At 50.0% G+C, this 11631-nt stretch overlaps 1 protein-coding gene across 1 annotated transcript; it reads left to right on the top strand.

Annotated features, from left to right (window-relative positions):
- Window positions 1-288: 288 nt before the first annotated feature.
- On the top strand, window positions 289-10824 carry OPTC (opticin). The gene is given in 11 exon segments (XM_066364029.1): window positions 289-300; window positions 5808-5943; window positions 7518-7576; window positions 7578-7668; window positions 8774-8799; window positions 8801-8837; window positions 8840-8881; window positions 8884-8975; window positions 10119-10211; window positions 10655-10709; window positions 10712-10824. Coding segments are annotated over 11 exon segments (756 nt in total).
- Window positions 10825-11631: the final 807 nt, after the last annotated feature.

Raw genomic sequence — 11631 nt, 5'->3', positions numbered from 1 at the left:
TCCCATCCTGCCTCCTAAACAGCTGCTTCAGTTCGATTCAGCAAGTTTTCAGTTGATATCAACTACATACAAGGTTTCCAGCTAAGAACTCAAGAATAGGCAACAAAAATAGCATGCCCATGAGGAATTCAAAGCTTGGTAAAGGGGAAAATCCATTAATTAATAACTGCATGTCTTCAGTGTTTGAATAAGGGTGTGCACAAAGATTGTGATGAGAGCCTCTGCCCTGACCAGAGAGAAACCAGGGAGGAGAAGTTGGGGAAAGACACAGGAAGGAGGGGAAACGGCATGAGCAAGAAGGTAGGAAGGCACCTTGGGTAAAGCGTCGACCTGGAATGCTGAGGTCGTTGGTTCAAAACCCCGGGCTTGCCTAGTCAAGGCACATATGGGAGTTGATGCTTTCTGTTCCTCCTCCCGCCCCATCTCCTCTCTCTAAAATGAATAAATAAAATCTAAAAAAGAAAAAGTTGATAAAAAAAAAAGAAGTCAGGAAGGCTCAGTGTGTAGAGGGTGTGCATGCGTGCGTGCGTGTGTGTCTGAGAACAAGAGAGGGACAGTTCCGGTCATGGGCTTATGTGACTACAAGCCCTCAGCAGGGAATATATCCCTGTTGCTAAAAAAAGCAGAAGGGTTCCTGAAATTTTTACTTACCCCTCCCTCCCTGCCCATGAAAGAGACAGCAATAGAGTCAGCTGGCCAGACTTGTGTCCCTACTGCCTGCCACGTCACTTCCATCAGCACGCTTTCTGCTTCTCCTAACGAGGAGCTCAGATTAGAAAGGCTCCCCACACCTCTCGCCCCCCTTCCTGGGCTCTTGGAGGCTGAGCATCCTGCAGTGATGGTCAGATGGTCCCCACACAGGTCACACATACATATCCCAGGATCTTCCCTGAAATATACGGAACCAGAGCATGTGACAGGCAAGTTTATGAAAGTAGAGCCAAGGCTGGGGGAGGGTCCCGGAGGTGAGGCCAGTTTTGAAGTGATTGGTGGGAAGAAGGTAGTGGTGGGGTGCCAGTGCATGCCAAGTGAGGCTGGCTGTGCCCTGGGGGAGGACCAACTGCAGGGCAGAGGGCACAGCAACAGCAGGGAGGTATGTGTCTCCAAGAAATGGGGGAGGGAGAGTAGAAGCAGGAGGCAGGCAGAATGAATGAACAGTCGCATCTGCATTTCTCACAGAGAATAAATGGTGCAGGTGGGAGGCGGGCGAGGCCCTGACTGTGGAGAGAAAGTGAAAGAAGACAGCAGCCAAATATGCCATCTGCTTCTGGGGCCCGTCCTGCCTCCAGGGCTCTTTCTCGCTCCGCCCAGCAGAGCTCCTTTCGGTGGCTCTCCGCAGGGCGGGGGTGAGGGGGGAGGAACACTGCCAGGAGCTCAGGAATATGCCTTGCACTGATGACCAGGTTCTTGGGCTTGGGCAAGCCTTCTCCACAACAGCTGGTGTCCAGGAACTCTGCAGGCCAAGCACTGCCCTTTGGGCCAGGTTATTAGATCTGCTCCTTTAACCCGGTGTGCCCAGGCAGAGATGAGCTGTCTGCCAGGGCCATTTGTATTGAGGCCACCAAGACACACAGTCTCAGGGCTCCCATGGACGAGGGGTCATATGAACAAAGGAGAACTCTCTGGCCTGAGAGAGTCAGGAAATCTAGGAGCTGACCCTGGCTTTGTGTGACCTTGCATAAGTCACCTCACCGCACTGGGTCTTGTTTTCCCATATGTACAATAAGGAGTTTAGGTTAGATGATCTTTAGGGGGCCTTGCGCCTGGGATTCAGAACCTGATCAGGGGGAAGGAGGAGGGAGGAGCATCACTGAAGAACCTGGGCAGACAGAATTCTGCAGGCTGGCAGAATCCTGGGAGACACATCTGCTCCCACGCCACCTTCACTGAGGACTGCCCAGAAAAGTAGCAGCACGAAGGAAAAGAGTTTCTCCCCTTAAGTATATCCTGTAGGGGGAGGGGTTCTTCTCAGTTACCTGAGGACCCTACATCATGCCTCCTGGTGTTTGTGATCAGAAGTCCTCTCTGGGGCCCAACCTCAGCAGATTTAGAAAATGTTCTCTCCATCATTACCAGAGGGCTTGAAGTTGGCTTTCAAATCTTACCCCATATTTATTCTCTTTCTCTTTGAATTGCTTGACTTTTAAACCTTCCATATGGTGACTTTTGTTGTTATGGTTCCGATGTCAGGGCTCCAGGTGGTGGGTGATGGTCAGGTTCCTCAGCTCTCAGGCCCTTTTAATCTTTGGGTTTCATCTATAAAGTCAATAAACATCATTGATCTGGATGGAGAAAAAATCTGGGAAGTGCCCAAGCCTCCACCCTCACACATGCTCACTGCTGTCTTCTCTGAATCTGAGGGGTGGGGTCCTTAGGATGGGGGAAACGTGTCACAAACCAGCGTGACACGTGTCAAAAACTCTTAGTTTTGCAGGTCTTGGGTGGGAACGGTGAAGGATTAGGAAATGACACAGAAAGAAGATGGATGGGATTGGGAGGGCCTATTGCACAGTTGATAGCTTGCAAGAGCAGATCTTCACCCTCAAATCACTTTATTTATAGGGCAGAGCAAAGTCATTAGCAAAACAAAGAGACCTCAGATACAAAGTCACATTTCTGAGGCAACCCAAGAATTCTTCCCAGTGCAGAAAACCCCCACCATATATAACATCTCAACTTCACAAAACAAAGGGTTAAAATAAAACTGCCTCCAGTCTTTTCAAGGGACGTGGGACATGGGACAAACAGCTAACATGGAGGTGTGGAGAAAGGCATAGCCTTTAGCAATTTAATCAAGCAATCAGAGATTTGTGGGGAAGAGCTTATCTTTTTGGCTTAAGTCTTAAACTGAGAGGGTTTTGCCAGCTTGCAGTCTCCCACAGAAATGCCTACCCTCTCAAAGAGAATGGGCAAGAAAAAGAGATAGCAGGTAGAGAAAGAGAGGAAGAGATGAGTGAGAGTGGGAGGTGGAGAGCAGAAGGTAGGAGTAGAAGGGGTGGAGAGAGAGAGAATTTCCTGGCATCAAGCAAAGGAATGGGATGGGGACCAGACGGGGTGGAGAGGGACCTGCAGAGGAAGGAGAAGGGGAAACAGCTGGACATCAAGAAGAAGAGAGGTCTGATTGGCCACATGCCTGCCTTGGCCAGCTCCCTGCCCTTCCCAGGCAGCTGTCCACATCAGCCCCACTGCCCACAACCTTTCCATCAGAATCCGCCCTCTCTGGATGCTGGGAGCCTCCTCGAGCCTCCTCGGGAACCAAAAGAGTATACATAAGGGTAAGACTCAGGGTTTGAAAGGTAGGCTCATTGATAGGCAAGTGAAGGGAAAGATTGCAGGGCTGGGGTGGAGGTTGGCTGGAAGAATGAAGGGAGTTTAGGTCTCTGGGTCAGAGCCATTGCAGGAAGCTGTGGAGGCAGCAAACTCTTAGGACTCATTTTAAAGATTTTTTAAACAGTATATAATGTGGTTTAAAGTCAGGTATGGAATATAAGATGAAGAGACACCTATTGCTACAACTGAGGGCTTACCTCCCTGCCCTGATAAAATTTTAAAAAGGGGGAGAATCTAATAGAAACTCATGCAGCTGGCTTTGGGGAGGGACATATCATCAGAAACACACTAGGTGCCTCACACCCACAGCCCTCTGTGAATACATGGATGAGCTTACACGAACATTCGCATGCAACGCACATCACACATGCACACACCCAGAGGAACAGACCCATAACCACAGTAAAGAGGTCTTTTGTTTCTGTAAGTATGTGTTTCTAAAAAGCTGCATTTATAAATATATTTTGTATACTGTATAACTTTTTTGCATTGTATGTGTATTCTTAAGCTTAGGTCTCCTAAATGAAATTCCTGGCACTAGGCTTGTCTTACTCATTTGTGTACTCCAGAGACAAGTCCAGTGCCTGGAACATAAGAGACACCCATAAATGTTTGTTGAACAAATGCATGAATTAGTGAATGATGTTTTTAAAAACCACAAGATGGGCCTGAGCTGCGGTGGCGCAGCGGATAAAATGTCAACCTGGAATGCTGAGGTCGCCAGTTCAAATCTCGGCTTGCCCAGTCAAGGCACATATGGGAGTTGATGTTTCCTTCCCCCTTCTCTCTCTCTCTCTCTTTTCTCTCTAAAGTGAATAAATAAAATTTTAAAAAAGAAAAAGATTTTAAAAATAATAAATAAACTTTTTAAAAACCACAAGATGCCTTGATGTTGGGATTTCTTTAAATCCCATTTAGTGACTAATTGTTGTACTCTGGGTATGTGGTTACATAAGAAAGTACCTCCATATAAATGCATGTGTGTGTGTGTGCCTGCTTAGTAGAGGGCTGTGTAGTCAAGGGGACATGGGTGTGCCCCTGTGGAGATGAGTAAATGAGCTTGTGTCCACATGAGTAACAGAGTGTGAGAGAGACGGAAATGGCGTGGCAGTGAGGCACAAGCAGGAGACACCCCCTAGCCAGGCATCCCCAAACTACGGCCCGTGGGCCACAACGCGGCCCCCTGAGGCCATTTATCCAGCCCCCACTGCACTTCTGGAAGGGGCACCTCTTTCGTTGGTGGTCAGTGAGAGGACCACTGTATTTGGCAGCCCTTCAATGGTCTGAGGGACAGTGAACTGGCCCCCTGTGTAAAAAGTTTGGAGACCCCTGCAGAGCCCCAGCCTGGCGGGCGCTTGCACATGCAATGAAGGCGCTGAGTGTGTGATGAAGTAAGTCAGCCAGTGTGGGGGTGGGAGGTTCCCACAAAGCTCAAGAGATCCTTGTTCTTCAGAAGGCTGCCCTCCCTCCTGCTCACTCTCCAGGACCAGGTGCCAAGTGATTCCACTCCATTCTCATCCTAACCCCACCCCCAGCCCCCCAGGAAAATCTGCTTTCCCTGAGCTTGTTGGCCCTGGTGTGCAGAAAGCAGGGACAACTTCCCTCCCAGAGGAGAGGGGGAGAGAAGAAGAGCCACAAGGAGAAGGCAATTTTAATGGGGTCCTACATCTGGGGAACTATGCCCTGAGCCCAAGCTACGATGGGGTCACTGCCCTGAGCAACTGTGAGGAGCATGCCGACTCTGGGGCCCAGTTCCCCAGGTGAGGACACAGCACCCTGGCTGCACTCCCTGAGAAAGCCTGGGGACCGGGGCCTGGTCCCTCTCCTGCTTTGTAGTACAGGTGTCTCGAGCCCCATCTTTTTCTCTAAGATATGAAAATTCTTGTCCCTTCATAGGAACTTGCCACTCAGACCATATGAAGAAAGAGGACAACAAGACTTTCATTTCTTTGTTCATTTGTAGCAAACTTGATGAGACTTTCCTTAGAAGTAATACATTTCTGTCCCTGCCTTCAAATAATACCATAGTCAAATCTCACTGGGACAACAGCGCTGTCTCTATATCCTTCCTAGAAAAAGAAATGTCGCAACCTTCTTCAGTCTGAAGTTGTTTCTCAGCCCCTCCCGGCCTTCGGTGGACTGATCTGAACTCTATGCTTGCCTGAGGGGTGAGCGTGGTCAGTTCGGGGCCAGGGGAAGAGCCCATCCCCGGACATCTACAACTTGACCACCAGCTGGCTCCTTCACCCCAGCCTCTCCTATCTCTGGGCCTCAGTTTCCTCCTCCATGTAATGAAGCTGTTGGACTAGATGCTCTCTAAGAAAGTCCCTTCCCTGTTCACTCATTCTGTTACCCCTCCCTTCTCCACAGTGACTTTTTGCAAGTTTGAAATGGTCACTGATGTTCCCAGAGTCCAAACTTAAGTCCCGCTCAGGCCAAAGCTGACTTAAATTGTGTGCCATGAGTTATGTCTCTAGTTTAAAGGAACCAGTCTGGCTCCTCCAAACAGGATCAGCTCCACTCAGAGAACTATAGCTCCAAGGACACCATCTTCAAACCCCACAAGGACCAGGCTTACTACCTTGGGCCTGCCGGCTTCCCCAACCAGCCGCAGTAGATTAACAGTCACAGGTCTCAACACGCAGCCCTGACTCAGTACCAGGGGTATCAAAGGAGATCACAGTAAAGACTAGGGAGTACAGAGAGTGAAGGGTCAGGGAGAAAAGAAACAGCCACAGTAAGAACAGAAAAAGAATGAGAGAGAGAGAGAGAGAGAGAGAGAGAGAGAGAGAGAGAGAGCTGGCTGTCCCTAATGCTTCTGCCTGAAACACCGATTAGATAAGAAGCCAGGAAATGCCAGAACTCTACTATGCCTAGCAAAGCCACCTTACCTTAATTAACAGCATCACGGCAGGAGGAGGCTGAGTGGTAATTAGATTAGGGACAATTAAAAGGCTGTAGAGAAGAATAACTAACTTCGTGGCTGTCCCTTGGCACGGGAGCACATGAAGCAGTCATACTGCTTCCCAGCTTTCAGTTCCCTCCTTGTCAGGTCCCCTCCCGCTCCCTGGCACCCTCCTGGAGCTGAGGGTGCTAAGAGATCAGGCCGTAAGGGGCTGACACTCTCACGGTGTCAGAGCCCAGGTGGAGGAGGGATGCAATTAACTCCGACTTGCTTGTCCTCGGTTCCTGTCCTTATGTTGAGTGTTTGCTGTGGGAGGGGCCTAGATCCTGAAGGGCAGAGAAAACCCTTCAGTCAGGAATCCATGACCTCTGAAAGTGACAGAATCCCAGCCTCAAAGGGACTATCGGGCTTCCGCTGGACATCCCATGCAAGGCCTGGAACAAGAAGGAAGGGCTCGGGCCACTCTCTGCTCCACCTCCACGGTCCCGTCACTGCTGGTGCCTCTTCATCTTGGGGTTGTGTCACTGCTGACATTGGGCCCCTGGCGTTGTACTAGCAGTGGCCTCTCATAATCTCTGCCCCTTGTAATAGCAAGCGATGGAAACCACCTTCACTCTTCAGTTGTACAAGTCAGTAAAATATCCCAAATTTTTACAGCCAGTCTGAGTTCATGGCCTGGCCTAAATCTCATGACCACTGGTCATGGACTAGAAGAGCAAAGGGCTCTTTCCCAAAGGAAAACTGGGGTGCTGGCCCCGTAAGAACAGGAAATAAATTCTGGGCAGGCATTATCCACTCCACCTCGGCTCTATCATACTCTGAGAGTCACAAAGAACGTGTCTAACTTCTCATCCACGAGGCAGCTGGCATAGCCAGCAACCATCGGCCCTTCCTCTTTATTCTGACTTCATTTCACCTTCATTGTACCTTGTGGGACCAGAAAGGAACTGTGGAAAAGAGACCAATACATGCCCTAGAAACACCCACATAAGCCCAGAAAAACCTATACAGCACCAGGGGCTGATGAGGGTACTAATGGGCTTAGACTGGGTCATATCCAAGGATGGATCTGCCTCTCTTAGATCAAGAGCTGAGTGTCAGGCTGTGAGCATCCAGCAACACTGCCTGGGTGCACTGTCACACTCAGTGCTGGGCAACCACCCAAGAGGACACAGATGGTCCTGGCTCAGATACCCCTTGAGGCAAGGGCCATTGGTTCCAGCTATGGAAGAGAGTTTGATGAGGGGGGTTCTCCCTTTTTTTTGTCTTCCGCCTGGGCCAGGCCTGCCCACCCGCCTGGTCTGCGTGTGTCTTGGCATCTCTGTGTGTACTGAGGTGACGTCACCTAGAGAGCATCCCTTGTCTTCCCCAGACAACCACCTACCTGTACACCCGCATCCACCATGTCTAGATCAAATTCTTCAAAGGGCTGAGTATGTAAGGCCCTGGCAAGAGAGGAGCATGGGCCTGGCAGAGGGCACGCCCAGGGTACTCTCTCTTGCCATCCAGACATGTGAACAGTCATTAGATAGTTCCACACTTGTGTTAGCCTTTTCCTGTTCACTTCCAGTCTTTCCAGCTCTCATATGGATAGAGCCCCAAGTCTTTCTAATTCCTTTTCTTGAAAATTTTAGATGGTAGAAGTGACTTTTTAGTTATTCTCTCAAAAGCTGGGAAGCTGGAAAGGGAAAGATATGATCAAACCTACATTTTCAGGATGTCCCAGCAACTGCAGCTTTGTGCCCTCCTGACCTCTGGACAAGACACGCTGCATCTCCTCTCCACGGCACTGATGCTACCGTATTTCCCCACGTAGGACATGCACCTTTTAAAAAAATGTTTGGGGTCTGAAAACTGGGTGCATCTTATACAGTGGTTGTAGAAGTGTGGCATTTCAAATACCATAAATGGAACTGAGGAGGAGGCAATATTTGAAGACAGAGATTCGTCATCAGACACAGATGGGGACAAGCTAATGAATGGGAATTTTGACAGTGATGAGGAGCTGTATGAGTTTTATGATGAATAAAATTTGAGTTCAATAACTTTATGTTACATTTTTTTCAAATCTCCGGCCCCAGAATCAAGGTGTGTCTTATACATGGGGAGATACGGTATTTACATGCTGTTTGTTTGTTTTGCTCCTTTATGCTTCATACCCTGCCGCATAGAGGATATCTGGGCTCTAATCCAGAATCTACAACTTATTATCACAGCTTTCTGGGCCTCAGTTTCCCCTTGTGTAAACTAACAGTGGAGGAGGGAGGGAGGATGGATCCTTGAAAGATTTCTTCCAGAATGATCCAAGGTGGGCAGCCGCCACACAGGACAGAACTCCGGGGAAGACTGCTGCAGAAATGTGGGCTCTCCCAGGGCGTTCTGGTTTATAACTTTGTTTTTCCTGGCATGGACCTGGTGCAGGTGGAGCACTGGTTGTCCTTCCTTATCCTGAGAGGCCTGGGACAGGTACGGCAGCTCCTGCAAGGGCCGGAAGCGATGGTGTGTCCTGTGTCTCTCTGTGTTTTCTTGCACCCTCAGCAAAACTGAAGAGGGTTGACCCCTCTAAGCAACTTTGTCTCCTCCATGGTTGATGACACCCTTCACCGCTGCCTGCTCTGCAGGGTCTGATCCTCCCAGATAACCAGCTGCATCTCTGCCCACACTGCCTATGGGCACCGAGGTCCTGGACATCCACCCAAATCGGCTCCAGAGCTCAGCGCTGCAGCCTGGAGCCTTCAGGGTGAGCCAGGCCCTTCAGCTCACCATCCAACACCTGCGCCCCACCCCCACCCCCACAACCACACACACACACACACACACACACACACACACAACTTGCTCTCATGAGGTATCCATGCTCCAACCCTGTTCTGGGAGCTGAAAATCAAACCCATTTTTTCTTCTGTTCCCATTTGCTTTTAAAGGTTCTTTTTGTTGCAAGAACCTGATTCTGCCTCAGGAAAAAGGGTGCTTACAGCATGCGATCCCAAGAACCTCCATGAAAGGCTTCCCGGGCCTGTGACTGGGGGAACGGTGTCAGAAACCAAGGTCCACAGCTCTCTCCCTCGCTCTTCCTCTTCGGGACACGGGGGCTCTTGGCTTCTTTCTGTGCACCCGCCGCGCTCCCCTCTCTGCACAGGCTGCTCCTGCTGCCCTGAAACTTGCAATAGCGCTGGCTCCCCCCCCCCCCCCAACTCTACAACTCCTTCTATTTCCAAATCCCAGCACTAACTGACTAATCGTTGTCTTTCTATGATCAAATTGTCAAGTGAGACTGTCTGCTTGGTCACTGGCTAACCAGTTTTGATGCGAGGACTAACACATAGCACTGCTGTGGCCCCTGCAGCCGCCCTCCACAGGGCTGGGAAGACGGGGTGGGGCAGTTCCCATGAAGAATGAAGAAAGGTGTGGACAAGATTGACACCCATCTCTGTCACCCATGCATACTCATTTTGCCTCCTGCGTGTCTGCGACTCTCATTCTATTGATCTGGATATTTCTGGAACGCAGTCTCCACAGCTGTCCCAGGTTCAGCATTTCAAGCTTTCATCTGGGAAAGTCCCTCCTGATCGTAGAGACGTTGAGGCTGGGCTGAGATATCCCCTTGTTGGCCCTCCCGCCCATCCCGGCCGCTCTCCGGGTTCTCCCCTCTTGTTAGCAGCAGACAGCCTCTGCGCATGTCCAAAGCAGCAGCTTTCTTCTGCTTCTGAGTCTCCTGGGAGTGAACGCTGCGAGCTCCTGAGAGACTGGGCACACCTGCTGCGCCCAGCGGGAGCCTGGCACACAGCTGCCGCTCAGGAGGCCCTGCGTGAAGGCATGGGGTCAGGTCAAGCCCAGGTCCACCAGCTTCCCATCCTCTTTGTCTCACTTCTCTCTCCCCCAGGCCTTGGAAAGGCTGCCGTTCCTCTACTTGGCTGACAACCTGCTGGATTCCATCCTGGGCTGTGCCCCTGAGCTGCCCTCACTCCAGCTGCAGGTGAGCAGCCTCCCCAAGAGCACTGCACAGTGCACAGAGGGCAGGGGCAGGGGGCGGATGCCGGGGACATCCTTAAGCAGCGCTGGAGTCCTCTCCTCTGAAAGCTTACGAAAGACAGGGATGAGTCAGGCTTGTGCAGGTCATCTTCTACGGCCTTAGTTTAACTTCCTCCCTTTTCTTCTCTTTAAAACATTTCTTCTCCCTCCACATCCTTATTGCCATCTCACCCAACTGCCTGTTCCTTCTCCGCTTTCCCTTAACCCCTGACTCCTCCTCTTCCCTCATCCTTCTGTCTCTATCCACCCTCCATGGGTCTCCTCTTCTCACCCCTTGTTGGACAGTCTTGATCTTAAATGCCTTGGTCTGTCCATTATAAAGGGGAGTAGAGCTGCTGTGGATAGCTGATTGAGTCTTCAGTGCAACTGTCAAGGTGTTCTCTCCAGAACAGCATGACAGAGACCCTGCAGAGAGACAGCTCCTGTGACATGGAAGAGCACACGCCACACGGAGGCGGCTGGAAGACATTTGCCTGGACAGCAACCCCCTCAACCTGAATGTCTCCCCTGGTGCCTACTTCTGCCTGCCACGGCTTCCCATAGGCCGCTTCCACTAGCTCACTCCTTCCTCGCTTCTCAGGTGACAGCCCTCAGAGGGCCACCAGAAGCACGGCCTCCTGGGCCACAGGGCCCAGCCCCCATCTCCAGAAGCCTTTCTTCCAGAGGGTAATCAGCCTCATGATCTAGTTGCAGGAATCACCCCATCACCACCAACATGCACACTCTGAAACATACTTCAGGAACCGAATTCGCATTTCTTCATCCTCTTTTCTTAACACCTTATGGCTCTGGGTTCAGAGAATAACAATGTCTGCAGCAAAGCTCTCTCCCATATTCCCCCTTCCTCCTGCCCATATGAAATGCCAGGGAAGTCACAGGAGAGGAGGAGGAAGAGGAGGAAGAGAAGGAGGAAGGGGGAGACGCAGTGGTTGCAGGAGCCAGATCTTGCTACTAGGTTTGCAAAAACCAATTATTACCTTTTCTAGAATTTTGCAACCCACTTAGCTGTTAAACACAGCCATCATTAAAAATTAAATTACATAAACTCCATTAAATATGTTATGTTGAAAACTAATGTAATAAACACTCAAACTCATCATTTCCCAATTATTTTACTAAATTTTACTATTAACCATGTTTTTGAACTAATTTGCATCTATGAGGTCTGTATGGTAGAGATACACTCTAAAGACATACATAATCACCTCTGCTCACGTCTTCCCAAATCTGCATGCAGCGACATTCCATGGGTAGTTTGAAATGGGCCACCGTAGAAATACTTATACGAGGGAAATTGATAAATGCTAACATTGGGATTTTTTTTTCCCTTTTTGAGAGCTGGTTGTTAAGCATTTGCCAGCACT

This window comes from Saccopteryx leptura, chromosome 2, assembly GCF_036850995.1.
Source record: "Saccopteryx leptura isolate mSacLep1 chromosome 2, mSacLep1_pri_phased_curated, whole genome shotgun sequence".
Taxonomy (NCBI): Eukaryota; Metazoa; Chordata; class Mammalia; order Chiroptera; family Emballonuridae; genus Saccopteryx; species Saccopteryx leptura.
Note: the sequence above shows the minus strand (reverse complement) of the source record. Positions and strands in the feature narration are given on the sequence as shown.